General features: G+C 40.7%; 2 protein-coding genes across 2 annotated transcripts in view; one reads left to right on the top strand and one right to left on the bottom strand.

The window, feature by feature from the left end:
• LOC115191445 (E3 ubiquitin/ISG15 ligase TRIM25-like) overlaps nt 1-24093 on the bottom strand; it is a 144723-nt gene that overhangs the window by 111390 nt on the left and 9240 nt on the right. The gene's annotated exons all lie outside the window — the stretch shown is intronic.
• On the top strand, nt 554-8239 carry LOC115191423 (tripartite motif-containing protein 16-like). The gene is made up of 6 exons (XM_029749276.1): nt 554-1295; nt 2622-2717; nt 6238-6471; nt 7091-7250; nt 7376-7435; nt 7667-8239. The coding sequence occupies exons 1-6, from the start codon at nt 699-701 to the stop codon at nt 8179-8181; spliced, it is 1662 nt and encodes a 553-aa protein (XP_029605136.1). The 5' UTR covers nt 554-698; the 3' UTR covers nt 8182-8239.

Consider the following 24093-nt stretch of genomic DNA (forward strand, 5'->3'; position numbering starts at 1 on the left):
AGAGACACACTGTCAAGGTGACAGGTATCCTAGTGGTTTAGAGACTGAGAGGTATAGAGACACACTGTCAAGGTGACAGGTATCCTAGTGGTTTAGAGACTGAGAGGTATAGAGACTTGTCTCTATAAGACAGTTTCATTACATCTGGTTTCAGAAATAATGTATAGGATATGTTCATAACCCCGTCCACCTATAAGATGTGGGGGGGATCTGTATGACTAAGAAGAGATACAAAGAACTCTGATTGTAAAACATCTTCTCTTTTTAGTCCTAGATATGTCTATGGTTACTGCTGAATGTAGTACATCTAACCCTGATCCTAGGCCTAACAGTAATAACCACACTGTAATGTTAAAATATTTATAATATGTACTTCATAGAAACTGTTAACCTTTCTATATGCTAACAACTCACATTTTGTTAGATGTATTCCATATTAAGGGTCCTAAACTAGGAACTAAAATATTTGTCTCCCTCTAGACGTTGTATGCAGATCTCTCTCTCTCCCTCCCTGCACCCCTCCTTCCCTTGTTCCCTCCATCTAACCCCTCCTTCCCTCTAACCCCTCCCTCCCTCTAACCCCAGCCATCTGTCAGAACAAGGAAATCCCTCCCCCTCCCACAAACTCTCTTCTGTGGAAACTAAACTGATCTGAGTCTCTGTGTCGTCTGTCTGTGTGAGAGTGAACAACCATCCAAATGGCTCAGCAGGGAGTTCTGCTGGACCAGGACCAGTTCTGTTGTTCTGTCTGTCTGGATCTACTGAAGGAACCGGTCACCATCCCCTGTGGACACAGTTACTGTAGAAGCTGTATTGAGGACTGCTGGGATCAGGATGTTCTGAAAGGGGTCTATAGCTGTCCTCAGTGCAGAGAGACCTTCACTCCAAGGCCTAATCTGAGGAAAAATAACATGTTGGCTGAGATGGTGGAGAAACTGAAGAAGACAGGACTCCAGGCTGCTCCCCTTCCTGCTCTGTGCTGTGCTGGACCTGGAGATGTGGTGTGTGATGTCTGCACTGGGACCAGAAAGCGGAAAGCCCTCATGTCCTGTCTGCCGTGTCTGGCCTCTTACTGTGAGACTCACCTCCAATATCACTACAAATCTCCTGCTTTGAAGAAGCACAAGCTGGTCAAAGCCATCGCACAACTACAGGAGAAGATCTGCTCTCATCATGACAAACTGCTGGAGGTTTACTGTCGTACCGATCAGCAGTGTATCTGTTATCTGTGTTTGATGGATGAACATAAAGGCCATGATACAGTGTCAGCTGCAGCAGAGAGGACTGAGAAACAGGTAAGACCAGAACAACTTGTTGGTGACTGTCTGATAAACAAAGAATTAAAGATACAGTAGGAACTAAGGCTGTTTGAATATGAGATCATTCAAATGAAATTGATCTACAAATATGAACACAAACCTTGATTATATAGATATGTTAACCCAGATTCTCCAAATGTATCACCATTTTCTAAAGTCTCTTAGGTTCTGAACAGACAGAGTGAAAACTCAAACCAAGTTTATTCACCCACTGGGTCATACAGCTGCAAAGACAATGTATGATTACACACTAACATATATTTATAACCTCATACTAGGCAGGGTCCATAGTTACACATCTAGACAGCCAATACATCTCTGTTGCTAGGCAGGAACTGAATTGGTTCCTCTCACTGGTGAAGTCATGGCCCTGCCTGATGCTAAAACCTTTGTGGGTTTGGAAGTGTATGTGTGTGAGACAAGACTGTAGTAGGAGGGTCGTTGGGGTGGGCCCCTCTGGCCCCCCTCCCAGAGGCTTCTTCTCACGTCGTCTGTTGACTTGAACTCGAGCCGAATTCCTAGCTCCTCCCTAGTTCTGCAGCTGGCCTGCCTTATCAGAGACTAACTAGACTGTTGAATTCCTGGCTCCTCACTAGTTCTGCAGCTGTCCTGCCTTATCAGAGACTAACTAGACTGTTGAATTCCTGGCTCCTCACTAGTTCTGCAGCTGTCCTGCCTTATCAGAGACTAACTAGTCTGTTGAATTCCTGTCTCCTCCTTAGTTCTGCAGCTGTCCTGCCTTATCAGAGACTAACTAGACTGTTGAATTCCTGGCTCCTCTCCAGTTCTGCAGCTGGCCTGCCTTATCAGAGACTGAAACTAGTTGCCCTTTGTCTCCCTCTTTAGGAACATTGATATTCAACAACAACATGTTTGAACAGAATATTTCAGCACTTCCCCTTGTCTCTCTCAGTAACTTTCCAACACCAAGTTCCTATCCACCCTTCATTGACCCCAACATATACATTCCTTATACATGTAAAGTCATAAATACGTTATAGTATGGTAACATGAATAAGTATATTTCTAGCTAGAATCCAACAAGTCAAACATCATTATCATTAGTTATCAAACATCATTATCATTCGTTTTCAAACACCATTATCATTCGTTATCAAACACCCAATCAACTCCATGTTAAAACTATAATCATTCACATGACTACATAATGATATAATTTCAGACAGACACTTCCTCAATATTTTGATCCTTATCTTCTATGGGTCCTATGTCACATTACTATACTATTGATCTACTGGACAAATAAAGCTTGATAGCTCATTGAAGAGTGATTCTCCACAGAGGCAGCTGGGGATGAGTCAGCAGAAGGTCCAGCAGAGATTCCAGGAGAGAGAGAAGGAGCTGAAGGAGCTCCAACAGGCTGTGGAGTCTTTCAAGGTGAGTATTGTTGACCAGAGGAGACACACCATTTCACTTCTCTCCTCCAGTCAGAGAGAGAGAGAGGGGCCCCTCTCCAATCCCACTGACCCCACTGTTGGGAACAGGCTGTCTGGACTCCTTTCAGAGAATTGACTGCTTAACCTGTTGAGGACACCCCCCCTTCTTCTCAATTTCCGCCTGAAGAGATACCCTAATCTAACTGCCTGCAGCTCAGGCCCAGAAGCAAGGATATGCATATTCTTGGTATCATTTGAAAGGAAACATTCTGAAGTTTGTGGCAATGTAAATTTGAATGTAGGAGAATGTAACACAATAGATCTGGTAGAAGAAAAGAGAAAGAAAGAGCATACGTTTTCTGTTTGTTATTGTTGTAGCATCATCTTTCAATGTTCAACAAATGCCAAACAGTCAGATAGGATGCTGGGGACAATTTAGTTGGAGAACACATGAGGGCAACTGTAGTTGTGCAAAGTTTCAGATTGATAACTTCAAAAATGAGTGAGCTACATGACATTTAGCATGAAGTCACCCAGGTGTCCCACACAAGTTTCCCTAATGTGTCCAAGTGGCCGAATTGGTGAAGTGATATATTTTTATGCCACTAACTATATACAACATAACAATATGCAATTGTATTATAAAAAAAACACTTTTTATAAAAATGTGGCACTTTTTAATATTTTTAATACATTTTTATGCAAATAACTATATAAAATATTTCTTTGTAAAAATGTGCAAAAGTTATTGGTCAGAAAAGAGTTGTCAAATGAAGGTACTTTTTTGTGCAAATAACTATATACAAAGTAGGAAAATGCAAATCCAACAATTTTTTTTAATGAAAGTGTGCAAAAAATATTGGTCAGAAAAGTTGTCAAACGGTACATTTTTAGTGCAAATAACTATATACAAAGTAGGAAAATGCAAATACAACAAACAATTTTTTGGAATAAAATGTGCAAAAAATATTGGTCAGAAAAGTTGTCAAACGATACATTTTTAGTGCAAATAACTATATACAAAGTAGGAAAATGCAAATACAACAAACAATTTTTTGGAATAAAATGTGCAAAAAATATTGGTCAGAAAAGTTGTCAAACGGTACATTTTTAGTGCAAATAACTATATACAAAGTAGGAAAATGCAAATCCAACAAACAATTTTTTTGAATAAAATGTGCAAAAAATATTGGTCAGAAAAGTTGTCAAACGGTACATTTTTAGTGCAAATAACTATATACAAAGTAGGAAAATGCAAATCCAACAAACAATTTTTTTGAATAAAATGTGCAAAAAATATTGGTCAGAAAAGTTGTCAAACGGTACATTTTTTGTGCAAATAACTATACAAAGTAAGAAAAAGCAAATACAACAAACAATTTTTTGGAATAAAATGTGCAAAAAATATTGGTCAGAAAAGTTGTGTACGGTACATTTTTTGTGCAAATAACTATACAAAGTAAGAAAACGCAAATCCAACAATTTTTTAAAAATGAAAATGTGCAAAAAATATATACAAAAAAAGGTACATTTTTATGCAAAAACCTACACAAAATGCCCCCCAAAAATTTAAAAAATATTTACAAAAAAATAACAGGGGTAGGTAGACCCTTGGAAGACCCTCAGTCCTCTACACAATATTCTGCTGCTCGTGCCATGTCCCATAGCAGTCCCTCTCTGCTGTAAAGCACAGGCAAACCGAGCATGTGTTGCAGGTGATGGGGGACTTCATGCGGCAGAGAACGCAACGACGCCTCCATGCTGTGGCCTTTAGGCCCCGAGGCACATTCATACCTGCAGTAATGAACTTTGGCATGTGAATAAGCCTGGCGGCAGGAGTAGAGGGGGCAGGGGTAGAGGGGGCAGGAGGTGATGCAGTGGACTTTGTGCTGTAGTCCGCAAGCTCCTGGATGAGCTGCTCCCTGAAGGCTAGCTGGGAGATGGGGGGCTGTCCACGGCTCTTAGCCATTTCCTTCTGGAGTATGAAGGAATTGACCACAGCAATATCGATGAAATGATAAAACAATGTCTTGTACCATTTCATGGTCTTGTGGAGAACATTGTAATATCCGATCAGTGCGTCTGAAAGGTCCACACCTCCCATGCCCTTGTTGTAATCTTTGATAGCGGCAGGAATGGGGACCTGTTTTGTGGTCCATGCCCCAGTAGCGTCCTTCACACGCCTGATGACGTGATCACCACTGAAGGACTTGTGGATGGTACTGCACATCACCACCTCTCTGGTATCCATCCACTTGACGAAGAGCAGGCCATCTTGGCGAATCCATCGCATCTCGCCCCGCTCAGCGTGCTTAGGCATGTCGTTCTCCTTAGTCTTGGGAAAACTGAATGGTGCCACAAGCCCACACATTCCGCTTCCTGAGATCTGTGAAAAGGGTAGGGCTTGTGTAGAAATTGTCAACATAGAGTTTGTAGCCACTCCCCAGAAGTTTAAGAGACCAAATCTGCCAAAAAAAAGCGATTTACAGATTTTTCACCTAGTCTGCTCGGGGATTGGAACCAGCCACCTTTCAGTTACTGCCCAACGTTCTTAACCACTAGATTACAAACCACTAAATGTTAAACACAAAGTCAAATGGTCGTAGATAAATGGTAAGCTGGTTAATTAAAAGACTGCTGTTATAACTTTCAGACAGCCATTGTTTTGGGGAAATAGGGAAATGTTTATTTCTCCAATTATCTGTAATAGATGTATTTATTTTAATGGTTTGAAGTTCTACACCATTTTAATCAGGATAACTTATTATTTCTAATGATGTAAGTTTGAGTAGCTTAGTTATGGTTTTTCTGTTTATTTCACTAAATATCTCACAATGTGTAAATTTAGATGTTTTCATGTCAGACACCATTTTAATCAGGAGAATCTCCTCTTTCTAATGACATAAGGTTGGGCAGTGTCCTCTGCTGTCATCGATCGCTAGACCAGAAATAGTCAGATGTTGCCCGTTTTTTCCTACTTCCTGGTAACGCAGACATAAACACACTTGGCACAATCGAGGTGCGGGTGATTACTTTCTACACCAGTTGATATTTTTCAGTTTGGTCCTAAGAACAGGTTTTAGTGGTCAAATAAGAAGGTAGACATTTTTTGGTGCCATTTAAGGGAAATGGAATTCTAAGGATCATTCCAGTCAGAAGAGGCTCTGTGAAGGTTCGTTTCAATTCATTTGCTATGGCCTCGCTAGTGTTCCAGCTCAGACAACGTTCTTTGGCCGTTTTGACTCGTTCTATTGTCCAGCCTACTAGGACTCAGGGGGCAGAGGCTGGGTCTAGCTCTGCTACGGGGCAGGCTACTGGAGGGGGTACCAGGAGGGAGGAGAGTAGAGCAGGGCCAATCGGTGTTCTGTACCTGCCTGTCCAGGAGGGGGGACAAGGCCTGGTGGACATGGAGAGCAGGGTGGCAGCATTCTGACTCAATGAGGTGCAGAGGCTACTGTACCTACTGTCTCTCTCTCTCTCTCTCTCTCTCTCTGTCTCTCTGTCTCTCTCTCTCTTAACAGCGCTCTGCACAGGCAGCAGTGGAGGACAGTGATCAGATCTTTACTGAGCTGATCCGCTCTATTGAGAGAAGGAGCTCCGAGGTGAAGGAGCTGATCAGAGCCCAAGAGAAGGCTCAAGTGAGTCAAGCTGAAGGACTCCTGGAGCAACTGAAAAAGGAGATAGCTGAGCTGAGGAAGAGAAGCACTGAGCTGGAGCAGGTCTCACACCCAGAGGATCACATCCATTTCCTCCAGGTAACTAAACTGCCTTGTTAAATGTGATATGAAATTAACTTAATGTGAAACTATTCATCTCAATCATTATGTTGTCATGTCTGTCTCCCTCTCTCTGTCCGTCCCTCTCTCTCTCTGTCCGTCCCTCTCTCTCTCTCTCTCTCTCTCTGTCTCTCTCTCTGTCTCTCTCTCTCTTTGTCTCTCTCTCTCTTTGTCCCTCTCTGTCTCTCTCTCTGTGTCTCTCTCTCTCTGTCCCTCTATCTCTCTCTCTCTCTGTCCCTCTCTCTCTCTGTCTCTCTCTCTCTCCCTCTCTCTCTGTCCCTCTCTCTCTCTCTGTCCCTCTCTCTCTCTATCTCTCTGTGTCCCTCTCTCTCGCTCTGTCCCTCTCTCTCTGTCTCTCTCTCCCTCTCTCCCTCTTAATCTCTCTCTGTCCTTCTCCCTCTCTCTCTCTCTCTCTCTCTCTCTGTCCCTCTCTCTCTCTCTCTGCCCCTTTCTCTCTCTCTGTGTCTCTCTCTCTCTATCACTCTCCCTCTCTGTTTCTCTTTCTATGCCCTCTCTCTCTCTCTCTCTCTGCCCCTCTCGCTCTCTTTTTCCCCCTGTCTCTCTCTTTCTCTTTCTCTCTCTCTCTTTCTCTCTCCAGAGTTATCAGTCTCTCTCCAGTATCAGTGTATCTTCAGACTTACCCAGAATTGTTGTCCGTCCTCTTCAGTACTTTGGAGATGTGAGTAAGACTGTGTCTGAACTGAGAGAGAAACTAGAAGACTTACTTAAAGGAGAATGGACCAAGATCTCCACTACAGGTGTGTTGAAAACAATAAGAACATCAACTTTAGACCATTGAAAGTTCCCTACTAGTCATATACATGTGGAATATGGTATGATGATAACATTCCCTCTCTCTGTCAATGTGTTTGTGTGTCTGTAGTGAATTTAGTGGATGTTGTACTGCCTCCAGAGCCCAAGACCAGAGAACAGTTGTTACAATGTGAGTCTCTTTATTGTGAAGTAACTAACAGTCTCTTTTTACTGACACTCCTAACAATCCCTCTAGAAATATATAGCAATAGTAGATCTAATCAAAGACTGGGTATCTATCTGACTCCTCATATTTCTCTGATTTGATCTCTGCTGTGCTCTAATCAAAGACAGGGTAGACACAGTATCTGACTTAACTTATTGTTCTGACTCCCCTCATTGGTCTCTGCTCTTCTCCCAGATTCCTGTCAGCTCAGACTGGACCCAAACACAGCATACACACTCCTCTCTTTGTCTAAAGGGAACAGAAAGGTGACCTATACAAGCCAAGTCCAACCATATCCTGACCATCCAGACAGATTCACTAACCATTACCAGGTTCTGTGTAGAAAGGGTCTGTCTGGACGCTGTTACTGGGAGGTGGAGTGGAGTGGGGAGTTGGTTGTTACAGCAGTCTCATATAAAGACATCAGCAGAACAGAGAGAGGTAATATATTTGGACACAATAACGAGTCTTGGAGTTTACAGTGCTGTAGTGATGGTTATTGTTTCATACACAATAATGTTGTGACTAAAGTATCAGGCCCTCAGTCCTCCAGAGTAGGAGTGTACCTGGATCACAAGGCAGGTACTCTGTCCTTCTACAGTGTCTCTGACTCAATGACCCTCCTCCACAGAGTCCAGACCACATTCACTCAGCCCCTCTATCCTGGGTTTAGTCTCTTTTATAGTACTGCTAAGCTGGTTAAACTGTAGTTGGGTACACATAGATACTAGTCATGCTGGTGTAGACTATAGCTGAGCTGGTTTAACTGTAGTAGGGTCCACATAGATACTAGTCATGCTGGTGTAGTCTATAGCTGAGCTGGTTAAACTGTAGTAGGGTCCACATAGATACTAGTCATGCTGGTGTAGTCTATAGCTGAGCTGGTTAAACTGTAGTAGGGTCCACATAGATACTAGTCATGCTGGTGTAGTCTATAGCTGAGCTGGTTAAACTGTAGTAGGCTCCACATAGATACTAGTCATGCTGGTGTAGTCTATAGCTGATCTGGTTAAACTGTAGTAGAGTCCACATAGATACTAGTCATGCTGGTGTAGTCTATAGCTGAGCTGGTTAAACTGTAGTAGGGTCCACATAGATACTAGTCATGCTGGTGTAGTCTATAGCTGATCTGGTTAAACTGTAGTAGAGTCCACATAGATACTAGTCATGCTGGTGTAGTCTATAGCTGAGCTGGTTAAACTGTAGTAGGGTCCACATAGATACTAGTCATGCTGGTGTAGTCTATAGCTGATCTGGTTAAACTGTAGTAGAGTCCACATAGATACTAGTCATGCTGGTGTAGTCTATAGCTGAGCTGGTTAAACTGTAGTAGGGTCCACATAGATACTAGTCATGCTGGTGTAGTCTATAGCTGAGCTGGTTAAACTGTAGTAGGGTCCACATAGATACTAGTCATGCTGGTGGTGATGGTCCCCAGATGTGATGATTCATTCTACTCTGTTTTATGTACAATGATTTAACTGATTTCATCTTCTGATGTTCTGAATTAAAATAAACATTCAATGTATTCATATTTATTATAGTGCAATGTTTTAATCTTGTACATTTCCATGAATCATGATGTATGGTGTTGATGTATATTGGATGTCATTCAGAACCATTGATATGTTTTCTCAGTTGGTTCTCTGTCTCTATGTAATTCTCCTCAGTATCATTGATCAGCTTGTAGGCTCGGCCCTAATTGATGTGTTCTCTGTCACCTGGAGCTGCATGGAAAATGGTCCAGGAACAAAAGGACATTCAGGACTAGTCAGCCCACTACAAGCTGGAATCACTTACTTTCTACTAAAGTATATGGTCTGGTTTCCCAGACACAGATTAATCCTAGTCCTTGACTAAAAAGCATGTTCAATGTAGATGTCCAGGAAACCGGCCCTAAATGTGTCATCTTTCATCCTCCCATACTGCTCAGTCCAGCAACATTAAACCTGTCCAGCAGGTGGTGCTATTGACCAAACAATAAAACCAGCAGATATCTTGACTTGCCACTCAGTATATCAGTAATGTTCAGAATAGTACTTTAATATCATTGGAGATTGATGGTCTTTTTAATCCACTATCCAGAGTCAGGAACAGATGAAGTTAGGTCTGCTACTGTTCAGTGATTAAATATGATTTATGGTGATGGGAAATAAAAAAATACAACACTAAACTTCATCTAGTAATAGTGTTCCTTTGTTATTTATTCCAAGGTGTGTCTTTAACTTGTAAATGGATTGTGTGGAGGTGAGCTAGTGGTGTGGGTGAATATTCCAGTTGTGTTTAGGCATCTTCATGTCTGACATCCCCCAGTTCTGTTCAGACCCATTGAACTGGGTCACATTCTAAACGGTGACTTGTATTGATAGTCCATACTGGACCTAACTGTGGTTAACCAGACTGGAGGGGTTCTGATCACATATTCCCTCATCTCCACAACTTTACCTGATGTTCTGTCTCTCTCTCTCTCTCTCTCTCTCTCTCTCTCTCTCTCTCTCTCTCTCTCTCTCTCTCTCTCTCTCTCTCTCAGATGGCAGACAACCTCAATATGGTTTAATTCCTGTAGTTATCAGAACACATGGGTTGTGAAACAATTATATCTCCTTTCTAAGTGTGAACTTGTCCACTTCCCTTCATGGATTTAAAGGAAATGACTGGTATATGTAAACTCCCTCTACTCCATGTCAACACCAATCCAATGATTTTACATTTGTGAGGAGTAGAGAAGGAAAGCTACACTTCAGGAGGAAGGAGAGATTATTGGGACGCCCCCATGGAGAGATGATAGAGGGATGTGAAAGAGGAGAGAGGTAATGGTTGTACTCCCCCATGGAGAGATGATAGAGTATGTGAAAGAGGAGAGAGGTAATGGTTGTACTCCCCCATGGAGAGATGATAGAGGGATGTGAAAGAGGAGAGAGGTAATGGTTGTACTCCCCCATGGAGAGATGATAGAGGGATGTGAAAGAGGAGAGAGGTAATGGTTGTACTCCCCCATGGAGAGATGATAGAGGGATGTGAAAGAGGAGAGTGGTAATGGTTGTACTCCCCCATGGAGAGATGATAGAGGGATGTGAAAGAGGAGAGAGGTAATGGTTGTACTCCCCCATGGAGAGATGATAGAGGGATGTGAAAGAGGAGAGAGGTAATGGTTGTACTCCCCCTTGGAGAGATGATAGAGGGATGTGAAAGAGGAGAGAGGTAATGGTTGTACTCCCCCATGGAGAGATGATAGAGGGATGTGAAAGAGGAGAGAGGTAATGGTTGTACTCCCCCATGGAGAGATGATAGAGGGATGTGAAAGAGGAGAGAGGTAATGGTTGTACTCCCCCATGGAGAGATGATAGAGGGATGTGAAAGAGGAGAGAGGTAATGGTTGTACTCCCCCATGGAGAGATGATAGAGGGATGTGAAAGAGGAGAGAGGTAATGGTTGTACTCCCCCATGGAGAGATGATAGAGGGATGTGAAAGAGGAGAGAGGTAATGGTTGGACTGGACTTATTTATTCTCTCATTACTGACTTATTCTGTTTCAATAACATAATTACAATACACAAATTAATTACATTCAAGGAATTATTGTATTAAAGTAAATCTGTATTAAAATTCACAATAAAATGTATAGTTCCATAGCTTAACATTGGAAATGCTCCCTCCCTCCTGTAAAAGTCATTGACGTGTTGGATGAGATAGGACCCTGCCTTCACCTGGGGATATTTGTTGGACCCATCACAACAGGTGATGAGGGCCTCATCCTTCAGCTGCACAATGAAAGCCAGTGACTGCAGTGTGCTCCAGTCTCCAGCAGGGGGCAGTAAAACCCTATGGACCAGAAAGGGAAAGTGAGGAGTACAAATCAAAGGTGAATTTACATTGATGTTTCCATGGAGACCTGAGTCATATTCACTAGGCACCAAACTGAAGAAATTCAACTGAAACAGGGAGGGACCAACTGTAGCACTTCCGGTCCGGAGCGAGCAGTCGCACTTCGCTTCGCTCCACAGGTAAAATTACACTTCTTTACATTACAACGGTTTGGTTTGTTTGGTATGAGCAATTCTTTTTACATTGAATTTACATTGATGTTTCCACAGAGACCTGAGTCATATTCACTAGGCACCAAACTGAAGAAAATCAACTGAAACCGTGAGGTACTAACTGAACTTACGAAAATAAATGTTTTCGTTTTCTGTTGCTAAATGTTTTTCTCTAACATCCCATGAATATGACCCATTTTCAAATAATATTTGAAATCTTACAAATACATTCAGCATTTCCTTTAGTCCTCCAGGTGGGAGGGGTTTGTTTGTACTTTTAAGATGTTTCTATTGTTTCCATTACAACAAACTCAATCAACCACTGCTCATTAAGTATTCAACATTATTTTAAATAGTAATTGAAAGCAGGTCTGTTTCCACATGCAATAAGCCTGTAACGTCTTGTACGATCTCAGGTAAAGGTGTTTCAAATGGAAGGGCAAGTCTCACCACTGAGAGGAAAACATCACTGGTCCACCTCTGCATCAGGTCAGCTATGTTGATCAGTACTGTCCCAGGGATGCTGGGAGCAGAGATGAACTCCCCTGACCTGGTACCACCTATGGAGTTGTCATTTTAATATCAGTTTAACCCCATTACTGCTATAACACACATCAACCATGTTAATAGAATGAAATGGATCCAGGTTCCATTTATTCTACAATAGATTTCATCACAGGTCACTTGGTAAGTTTGTTAATATCATCATCATCATCATCATCATCATCATCATCAAATGTATTTATAAAGCCCTTTTTACATCAGCCGATGTCACAAAGTGCTGTACAGAAACAGTCTATGTTATGGAAAGAGCAGGTGTCCTTAATGTTTTGTACACTCAGTATATGTTGTGTCTACAAGCTCATTCCCACAGAAAACTGCAGAGGGAAGCAGTACCACCCAGTCAACCATCAGACTCCATTGTGAGACGCCTCACAGAGGATATTCAACCATCATTGCAAATCCAAGATGTCAATATCAACAAGGTGCTGATCAGTAAAGAGAAGAGAGACTAACATTCTAGAATGCTCCCTTTTTTCTGCACGGTTCTCACAGTGAAAAACAACAGGATTACAAGAGTGTTCTACGCATTCTTCATTTGATCCAATTCAAAGTTGACAATTATTTTATGGGATGAGAATTAAGTGGAGTGACTAATCTTAGCTGGTCTGAGAAAACTGATGAGACTTCTCTCCTTTATGTGTACATTGGGCCATTTAAAAAGACACCAATCTGTAGAATCTCTTCTCACAGTCAGTGCAGTGATGAGGCTTCTCTCCAGTGTGTATCCGTTGGTGTGTTTTTACATTGCCCAATCGGGAGAAACTCTTGCCACATTAAGAGAAGAAGTAAGGCTTCTCTCCTCTGTGTGTTCTCTGATGAGCCTTTTAGCTCAGCTGTTGATAAAAAACAAAATCTACAGTCAGATCAGTGATAAGGCTTTTCTCCTTTCTGATTACCTTGGTGTCTTTTTAACTGGGCCAGTCGAGAGAAACTCTTTCCACAGTCAGAGCAGGAGTAAGGCTTCTCTCACGTGTGTGTTCTTTGATGAACTTTTAGGTCAGTTGATGTTGTGAAGCATTTTACACAATCAGAGCCGGAGTAAGGCTTCGCTCCTGTATGTATACGTTCATGTCTTTTTAAGTTTTCCAGTCGAGGGAAACTCTTTCCACAGTCAGAGCAGGAGTATGGCTTCTTTCCTGTGTGTGTTCTCTGATGAACTTTTAGGTCAGCTGATGTTGTGAAGCATTTTACACAATCAGAGCAGGAGTAAGGCTTCTCTCCTGTATGTATACGTCTCCAAAGTGGTCTGAAATCAAGATGACTGCAGGTCTCAATCCCAAACTAATGGGGGGAAATGTCTCCATCTAATAAGATGGTATTGAGAGGTATGGAGAAAAACTAGTTGGACAAACTTTACTATTGGGGTGAACAAATTCTATTAACATACATACAGTGCATTCAGAAAGTATTCAGACCCCTTCCCTTTTTCCACATTTTGTTACGTTACAGCCTTATTCTAAAATGGATTAAATAAATCATTTTCCTCATCAATCTACACACAATACCCCATAATGACGTCACACTACCCCATAATGACGCCACATTACCCCATAATGACAAAGCGAAAACAGAATTTTATAAAATTTTGCAAATGTATGAAAAAAAAAAAAAAAATATATATATATATATATATATATATATATAAGTTTTCAGACCCTTCGCTATGAGACTCGAAATTGAGCTTAGATGCATCCTGTTTCCATTGATCATCCTTGAGATGTTTCTACAACTTGAATCGAGTCCATCTTTGGTAAATTCAATTGATTGGACATGATTTGGAAAGGAACACGCCTGTCTATATAAGGTCCCACAGTTGACAGTGCATGTCAGAGCTTGGGAGGATCTGCAGAGATGTGATGAACAAGTCACATAAGTTACATGGACTCACTTTGTGGGCGGCAGGTAGTCTAGTGGTTCGAGCGTTGGGCTAGTAACTGGAAGGTTGCAAGTTTGAATCACTGAGCTGAGAAGGTAAAAATCTGTCGTTCTGCTCCTGAACAAGGCAGTTCACCCACTGTTCCTAGGCTGTCATTGAAAATAAGGATTTGTTCTTAACTGACTTGCCTAATTAAATAAAGGTTAAATATTAATATAACTTTTTCCTGCCAGGAGACGTAGCCAGGAAAACTCCTGTCCCCTAATAGAAGCTGCAGAGGATTCAGTGGTGTCTTGTTTACATGCAGGACACCCTCTTGGTTCTAGAAGACCAGAGGATTCAGTGGTGTCTTGTTTACCTGCAGGCCACCCTCTTGGTTCTAGAAGACCAGAGGATTCAGTGGTGTCTTGTTTACCTGCAGGCCACCCTCTTGGTTCTGGAAGACCAAAGGATTCAGTGGTGTCTTGTTTACCTGCAGGCCACCCTCTTGGTTCTAGAAGACCAGAGGATTCAGTGGTGTCTTAATCTTTGCATCTGCACTGTTCTTCAAGTAAATGTTAAAAAATTTTTTATTGTTTGAAGTAGTGGTTGTGCATAGAGTTGTCAGGCTTTTAGTACTGATAGCAACAACAACCAGACAGACAGACAGGTTGTTTACTATGACTGGATGAAGGGATGCAGTAGGGTTGAAGCCTTCCTTTAAGTCTCCTGGTCTCTTGGGATTTAAACTGTGACTAAAGAGAGATAGTCCGAAACCATTCAATCAATGTACACAACAAACAGTCATCATTAACACTATACTGAGTGGAGACTATGGTTATAATATATTATAATTTAATACAATATCATTTAATGACTAGAATAAGGGTTTTGACATGAATGCACAGCCAGATGTTTTGACTTGACAGTGTGTCTCTATACCTCTCAGTCTCTAAACCACTAGGATACCTGACACCTTGACAGTGTGTCTCTATACCTCTCAGTCTCTAAACCACTAGGATACCTGTCACCTTGACAATATGTCTCTATACCTCTCAGTCTCTAAACCACTAGGATACCTGTCACCTTGACAGTGTGTCTCTATACCTCTCAGTCTCTAAACCACTAGGATACCTGTCACCTTGACAGTGTGTCTCTATACCTCTCAGTCTCTAAACCACTAGGATACCTGTCACCTTGACAGTGTGTCTCTATACCTCTCTGTCTCTAAACCACTAGGATACCTGTCACCTTGACAGTGTGTCTCTATACCTCTCAGTCTCTGAAGACACCCAGCCATGGTTAGGATTATTAGAGAAGCTTTTCCTGCTGAAAGACAGTTTAATTTCATCTGGTTTAAGAAATAATGTATAGGATATGTTCATAACCCCGTCCACCTATAAGATGTGGGGGGATCTGTGTGACTAAGAAGAGATACAAAGAACTCTGATTGTAAAACGTCTTCTCTTTTTAGTCCTAGATATGTCTAGGGTTAGGGTTACTGCTGAATGTAGTAACTCTAACCCTGACCCTACACTGTAAAAAATGTACTGTAGAAATTACAGTAAATTAACGGCAAAAAAGTTGCCAATAAAAGTACTGTAAATCAGTGATTTACTGTAAATTAGAATTACAACATGTTGCTGTAGATGTACTACAATAACTTACTGTTTATAAATAACAGCAATTTGCTGTATTTTTAGAGTACCTGTACATCTTTCTGATTACAGTATATTATTGTGCTTCTATTTCACGGTAATTACTTGTATCTACGAAATTTACAGGATTTACTTGGCAACTTGTATTGCCGTTAACTTACTGTAATTTATTTTACAGTATTTTTGCTTTAAAACTACAGTTTTCTGTTGTATGTTATTTTACAGTAACATATTACATTTACAGATAAAATATTCCAATAGTACTGTAAACTTCTAAAACATTAGTAAATGTTAGTCCTAGATAAACAAGAAATTAAACATGGATTTTGTGATCAGTGACACACACGTGATGACCGTAACAACTGAAGCAAGACCTCTGTTAAAACATAGAGAAAGGGAAGAGCATAAAGAAACAATATACGATGCGCCAAAAAAAAGTTTTCTAAATATGTATAGAACGCAAATACCACCCGCAACTGCGCTGAAAGATCAAGTGTTGATGTCTAATGGACAACTATGGGGTTATCTGTTTGATTAACCGGCATGTAGAGTAGAATATACCAACCAGACTTTAGGAGTGGACTACAGGCTTGAAGACTGCCAGGTGTTTCACAAGCTGGTGTGTCCCGAACTGAGAGTTATCACAAAGGGTTATAGCTTGTTCACGGGCTACGAAACCCGTTGGGAAGGTGCCCCAGACTCCTCAGGAAGAATATTTCCTAGGGTGAAAGTACAAAGAAAGAATGGACTTCCATGTGGGTGGTTCAACAATAAAAGGAGTGAATGTAAAGCCTATAAAATAAAAGGAGTGACCATCGATGATCGTGGAGTCTATGGGTCTTGTGCCATTTATTCCCAGAGTTTACGTTGTAACCGAGGCTTTCCTACATGAACTGAAGGAGGTGATCTACATCCACGAGAAACTCAAATAAATCCGGCACACACTGGTGGACAACAACAAATACAAGGAAGCTTTGGTGGCTGATGTGGTGATTTTCTGGCTCAATAAACCACAAGAGAACGAGTAACAATATATATTTTTTATTTAGATGTAAAGCAATGGGTAACTATATGCATACGATGTTAGAGAGAATAAATAAATTTTTCTTTTGAGAGAATTTACAAATGTTATGCAGCAAATTATTGAAAATAAAGTGAACAAAGTATCGCTCTACACAACCCCCAATACTGGGGTTAATGCAGAGCGTGTGCTAAAAATGGAGCAAATCATGAGTCATGTAAGACATAAGGGCGAGAATCTGCAATGGACACAACTGGTATCCTGTCTTGTCGATGATTTTGAAGAACTAGAAACATCCTGTCTAAGATTTTAGTTTATTTGTTTGAAACACTGTTTAATTGTAACATGTATCATATTTGTTGTTTATATACTTATATAACGGATGTGTGTGTCTTAAAAATTCAGCGATACAAGCCTGTAAATGTAAACCAAGTATACAAGGTGTTGCATGCATGGGTCATTGAGAAAACGGGTACTAATATCTTGCTACGTATCCTGAAGTGTATGGATGCGTAATACTTAATGTTTGCAAAAATAAAAGGCAAAATGAAAATGAAATGTTCTCGTTATTTGAAAGGGCCTCATTAATGTTAATGTATTTCAGAGAGGCAAGAAGGATGGCGGAGCAGATGTTTGAAAAACATTTATTATACCCCCTCTAACCCAGAGTCTTATGGGGGGAAGGAGAGGTTCCAGAGAGCTATAGCTGAAGAAACAGGTAGCAGGTTAGACGCTGCTCAAGTGAATGAATGGCTAGCAGAGCAGGATGCTTACACTCTGCATAAACCTGTGCGAAAACAATTTCCATGAAATAGAGTTTTTTCTACTCATCCCTTGTCCCAGTTTCAGGCGGATCTATGTGACATAGAATCAACATGATCCCGTATTAGTTTGTCTTCACTATTCTACAATGTATAACCCTAACCCTAAGCCCTTGAATGAGTGTCCAAACTTTTGACTAGTTTTGTGTATCTAATATATCTCATTGCTTAAATGTATGCATAAATAATACCTTATCGATGCCCAGTCTTGGTCATGATATGGTTTCAGTTTTTTTCAGTTTCAGTTTTTTTTGTTTCAGATAAAAATGATGGAAATCGCTACATGCTAACAGTTTTAGATATTTTCTCTAAAATAGCATTTATAAGGGTCTTAAAAAATAAGAGTGGGGCAGAGGTGACCCGGGCCTTTGACTCTATCTTGAAGGAAGGAGGAGCACCCAAGAAAGTGCAGACTGACAGCGATAAAAAAATAATTAAATAGTACTTTTCAGAAACTCATGAAGAAGCACAATATTGTACATTTTGCTACAGGTTCAGATTTCAAAGCTTCAGTTGTTGAACGCTTTAACAGAACTTTGAAGGAGAGGATGTGGAAATACAGTTCTAGATTCAGTAAAGGGTTACAACTGCAGCTACCATAAGAGGATACGGATGAAGCCCTCTGAGGTCTCGTCTGAAAACTCTTTTCAAGTCTTTATAAATCTGTCTGGTTTGTTCCCGCTTCACCGTAAGAAATAAATATATTTTAAATTCATAGTGGGGGACTTGGTATATCCAAGTTGAGGGGTGTTTTCGACAAAAAATATGAGCAAGGTTACAGCGATGAGTTGTTCACAGTTACCGAATGTCTACCACGTACACCCCCTGTCTACAAGTTAAAAGATTATGATGGGGAGCTTATAGAGGGTTACTTTTATGAGAAGGAACTCCAGAAGGTACAGCTGGGTAAAGACAAGGTCTTTCACGTGGAGGAGATTCTGCATCAAAGGAGAGAAAAGGGTAAAAAATGGGTGTTGGTCCTTTGGAAAAACTGTCCCAAAAGTTCAACAGTTTGGTATTAGAGCACGATGTGGTGGAGGCGGCGGGGGTTAACCTAAACCCTCATGCATGATAAAAACACCATCATTCGAGTGTACACAGGAGTGCATCATGGAGCACAATGGATTCTACCTGGCTCTCCCCAGTAATGCGTCTGCACATATATATGAATAACCATAGTTTGAATTATACAACCATTTTTTCCAAAGCCTATAGAGTTATCAGAGGCCTGGGAAGTAGGTCTCAGCGAGATTACATACCCCCATAGTTGGTATAATATCAAGGATAAGGACCGTGATTTTTATTGCAAAAGGATATCGGAACCCCCAAAGGTTAGAAAGCTTAAAAAGGGTTCTATAGAACTGTAGACAGGATCATCTCAGAGTTGAACGGCCTGCTAACCCTGAACAATATGGAAATACTACTGATCTAAAACCCTATTCATAAACGTGTACAAATCTCAGGGAACCTGCAAAATGTATAAAGATTAAAAAAGGTTTCTATAGAACCGTCGACAGGATCGTCTATAATATATCGTTAGTATTATACATATATGTTTTTTCTTTTTCTTTTTTATGAACATAATACAAATAAATAAAAAAAATGGTTATGGAACAAAACCACCATCTCGACCTTAACCGATATGTCTCATACTATGTTGATCAAGTGAGTAATGGATTACCGGTTATCATAGATCCCAGACCATGTATGGTTCGGGGATAGGAGGTATATTTTGTAACCTCTTTAGGATGGTTTTACCGTTTATGAAGAGAGACCTCAGCATAGCCAAACCACATTTAAAATCAGCAGCTAAAAATATAGTAAGTGAGGTTGTAGCCAATGCTATGACCCGAAGGGTGTCACCAGATGCTGAGCATCAAGAAGGCTTAGGATGTTGTCTCGAAGACCAAAAAAGAGACCTCCGGGTGTAAGACACAGGCCAGCCCCTAAAAAGCGGAGGTTAACCATTAAAAGAAACTCAGTAAGTCAAAGACATGATAAAGTGAGGAGGTCTGGACTTCAAATGACAAAAAGAATACTCTGAAGTATTTTCTAAAAGAACCAAGAAACATGGCTCTTTTACACTGCATGTCCTCTGAAGCTATAAAGACAGAGCTCGATCTTTTCACAGCCCCCTTAACCCAACATTCAATAGATAGGTCCTGTTATGTGGAGATAGCCCCACTCTCTGCCATTACAGACAATGGTCCTATAGAATTTTTCATACCAGGCCAGGGTGAAAACTATCTGGACCTCAACAACACCTTGGTGCATTTACGTCTCAAAGTGACCAAAAGAGATGGTAGTGATATTGCAAACAATGCCAAAGTGAGTCTCATTAATTACCCCTTGGTGACCATCTTTTCCCAAGTGAATGTGACTTTGGGTGAACGCCTTATCAGTCACAGCAGTGCCCCCTATCCTTATAGGGCTATCCTGGAATGTTTACTAAACTACTCTGAAGACACTCTGAAGACACAATTCAGCGCCGGGCTGTTTCGCAAGGATACTGCAGGAGCATCTATGGAAGACATAGATCCCACCACCGGTGATGACAAAGGACTGGAGGCACGTGCTCGCTACTGTGCTGAATCTCAAGAGTTTCATCTGCTAGGGCCTATACACTCTGACATTTTCTTTCAAGAACATTCACTCTTAAATTCGGTTGATTTAAGGCTGAAATTAACCAGGGCCAAGGATGAGTTTTGTCTGATGTCTGCCCAAGACGGTGACTTTAGTTTGAAAGTGTTGGGGGCTATGCTTTTTATTAAAAAAAGTGTCTGTATCTCCGGCCGTTCGTCTGGGTCATTCACAGGCTTTGATGAAAGGAAATGCCCTTTACCCTCTCCAAAAAATTACCATGAAAACATTCAGCATACCGGTGTGAGGTAGAATCTGTAGTCAAGAAAACCTGTTTCTAGGCCCTTTACGCCGCTACATCGTTATAGTCTTGGTTGATCACGCCTCTAATATGGGCAGCTTTCATTAAAAAAACTTTAATTTTCAACATTTCAATGCAGAGTATGTAGCTCTCTGTCAGGACGGACGTCAGGTCCCAGCTAAGGCCTTCCAACCACAATTTAATAACAACATATCTGTGCGAGAATTTTACAATCTAATACTGGCTACCGGGAGGCATCTAAAAGATCTCTCTTTGACAGAAATGATTTTGCACAGGGTTGTTGTAGGCTTTCAATTTATCACCTGATAATGCATCTCAGGAAATCTGTCTGTGTTGTCCCAAGGTAACCTCAGGCTGGAAATGCGTTTCGTACACCTTTAGCCTGTACAGTTAGCATGATTGTTAATGCATGCTCTGATTCAATCTTGGAAGTGAATGCCCAAAGACAAGCCTTAGTGGATTATTATTAATTAAAGATCGTTGAGCAAAGACATGAATACCCAAGAGCTAGAAGGTCTCATGAGCCGCTTGATTGGAAAACATCTTTAGAGGTGCTGTAGCTCGTTGAAGGTTTTTGTTTTAATGTTTGAATCTGCTGACGAACCTTATAGTTTGGTACACCCGAGAGGGGAATGTTGAGGATTGCCAGGGCTTTAAGAAACTGACACCATCCAGGAGGTCTTCTATCATCAGCAACCTTGTGGGATGCTGTGGTACTTTTAAACAAGTCCATCATATGAGAACCCCTGACAACGTCCCCCTGAAAGATAAACTCTCCTTTGTCATTCCAAGTAACGGCCCCCTTTGAGTCTTTTATCTTGTTCATAATGTATCTAACATTTTTCCTGTTACGTGCCGGAACATGTGTCAACATGTCATGCATAACATTATCTTCAACATGTATTTGATCTTCAACCAGTAAGACCGGTCCAGGCATTACAGGGGCTTGGCTCTCTCTAGGCGCATCATCTTTTAAAATGGTGTAGAACTTCAAACCATTAAATAAATACATCTATTAGAGATAATTGGAGAAATAGACATGTCCCTCTTTCCCCAAAACAATGGAAGTCTGAAAGTTATAACAGCAGTCTTTTATTTAACCAGCTTACCATTTATCTACTACCATTTGACTTTGTGTTTAACATTTAGTGGTTTGTAATCTAGCGGTTAAGAACGTTGGGCAGTAACTGAAAGGTGGCTGGTTCGAATCCCCGAGCAGACTAGGTGAAAAATCTGTAAATAGGCTTTTTTAGGCAGATTTGGGCTCTTAACCCTAGTGGCTCTGGAAAAGAGTGTCTGCTAAATGACTCACATGTAAACGTAAACTAGACCTCTGTGAAAGGGCAGCAGGTAGTGTAGTGGTTATAGCGTTTGGCCGGGCAGCAGGAAGCCTAGTGGTTAGAGCATTTGGCCGGGCAGCAGGTAGTCTAGTGGATAGAGCGTTTGACAGGGCAACAGGTAGTCTAGTGGTTAGAGCGTTTGACCGGGTAGCAGGTAGTCTAGTGGTTAGATCAATTTGCCAGTAACCGAAAGGTTGCTCGAATGAATCCCCGAGTTGACAAGGTACAAATCTGTCGTTCTGCCCCTGAACAAGGCAGTTAACCCACTGTTCCCTGGTAGGCTGTCATTGAAAATAACAATTTGTTCTTAACTGACTTGCCTGGTTAAATAAAGGTTACATTTAAAATATAAAAAGCGTGGCAGTAACTTATTAACTTTCATTTTTCACAGACAGACTCCTCTGAAGGCAGGCAGGCAGCACACTCCTGAAAACTGCTCAGCAAAGCAAAGGCTCTTTTGAGAGCTACCAGATTTATATCAAAAAAGCTCATTTTCAGTGTCTGTGTCCTGTGTCTGTGTTTATATGTTAAGGGGTTTTTACTTTGGCAGATAATGTCACCCATCTAAATATATATATTTATATATAATTAACTAAATGTATGATGTTTTTGGTTTATGTCAGTTACATTATGCTATAAATGGTTATTTTTGGGCTGTTAGTGATAAAATTAATTATAACACTTTATATTTTGTAATTCTGAGTAATTACTACTTTAGTAAGGATATACACTGTATTCAGTACTGCTGATAATGCTAAATAATTCCAATAGATGGCAGCATAAGACAGTTCAGATTAGTTTAGGTCAAGTACAAGATTCCGACTCAACAAGCCCCTACAAAAGCTTGTTCCGTCTGCGAGCAGCGAGCACTCTACCTTCTCCCACAAGAGAGGGGCATGTTGAGGTACATTTACTAACCGTGAGGGCTGCATGATGTCATTTATTGTCGGGCTGGAAGATGCATCGTCTTTTCTATTCCGAGGCTGTTTCCTCCCAATATGACATATTAACATGATGTCATAATGCATGTTTACTAGGGTTGAGGTCAGCACATCTGACTAGTGGTTATTTGACCAGGGTTCAATAACAGCTATAGTTAATATTGTTTTGATCACCCAAAAGCAACACAGGACTAACAAGAGATATATAGCTAACTGTAAAGTAATGAGTGACCATTTTAGAAAATCATGGGACATATAGTCTTTGGTTGCATGCTATTTTATGTCAATCATATTGCTGCTTGTAGCCTATAACTGATGCTTCATGGTCTTATGCTGCCATCTATTGGAAATATTTACCAATTAAAAGTTATTAATTCACGTAAAGATATTGGTGAGGCAGCTGAGAAATAAAGTGTATTTAATTCCAGAGATCAGTCTCAAACCTGCCCCACCTGTCCCACGCCAATTGCTGGACTTTCACATAGAGGTTACTATGTCACCCAGTTCAAACCACATTTAACATATAAAACAAATGAGTCTTGTTTATCAAGTGTTCTGCCTCGCAATAATAAATATAATAAAATAACTAATAAAAAGCAAATGCTTACATAGGTTTTATTTAAAAAATAACAAATGTTATTTAGTAGTAAAATGGTATTTACTAACATAATATTATTACTAAAATAGTTGTAGGCTACCCTACCCTAGAATTAGGGTCCAGGCTAATATAGGTTATTCGTAGGGTTAGAGTTTCTGTTCAGCACTTTGTGACATCTGCTGATGTAAAAAGGGCTTCATAAATACATTTGATTGATTGTTAGGTTCAGGGTATTTAAAGGGAAAAACTGTATGGGTTTATAGCTTGAGTCCATCTCTTCTACTCACTAACACTGTAGGTCACTACAACGTGTAACCAGGTGAACAGTGAGCTTCCTCACCAAGTAGCTGTAACCTAGTTAATAATAAGTTACCTGAGGTAAACCTACAAGGTTAACGCGGGCTGGTCTCATTGATAACAATAGTGAAGCTGACATTGTGACGCAGAACAATGGACTGGGAATAGAACTTTCAGAAGGTGAGTTGGTGCCACAGTGTTCAATACAACTAATAGGAGCTGGCAGGGTGAAACATGACCTAAAATAAGACCTGTTTGTTCAATACAACTAATAGGAGCTGGCAGGGTGAAACATCACCTAAAATAAGATCTGTTTTTTCAATACAACTAATAGGAGCTGGCAGGGTGAAACATCACCTAAAATAAGATCTGTTTTTTCAATACAACTAATAGGAGCTGGCAGGGAGAAACATGACCTAAAATAAGACCTGTTTGTTCAATACAACTAATAGGAGCTGGAAGGGTGAGACATGACCTAAAATAAGACCCGCTTTTTTGCGTTCACTTCAAAACTACAGCAAACAGCTGGGATATATGGTAACATTATATAACTGGGCTCCTTGGCGGATGCAATGAACTAGTTTCACC

The sequence above is a fragment of the Salmo trutta genome, chromosome 4 (genome assembly GCF_901001165.1).
Source record: "Salmo trutta chromosome 4, fSalTru1.1, whole genome shotgun sequence".
In the NCBI taxonomy this organism is placed as follows: domain Eukaryota; kingdom Metazoa; phylum Chordata; class Actinopteri; order Salmoniformes; family Salmonidae; genus Salmo; species Salmo trutta.

Coding starts and splice junctions, on each gene's coding strand:
- LOC115191423 (XM_029749276.1), top strand. CDS start 699: ATGGCTCAGCAGGGAGTTCTGCTGGACCAGGACCAGTTCTGTTGTTCT. Junction 1,296..2,621: donor CAGAGAGGACTGAGAAACAG/GTAAGACCAGAA, acceptor GATTCTCCACAG/AGGCAGCTGGGGATGAGTCA. Junction 6,472..7,090: donor ATCACATCCATTTCCTCCAG/GTAACTAAACTG, acceptor TTCTCTCTCCAG/AGTTATCAGTCTCTCTCCAG.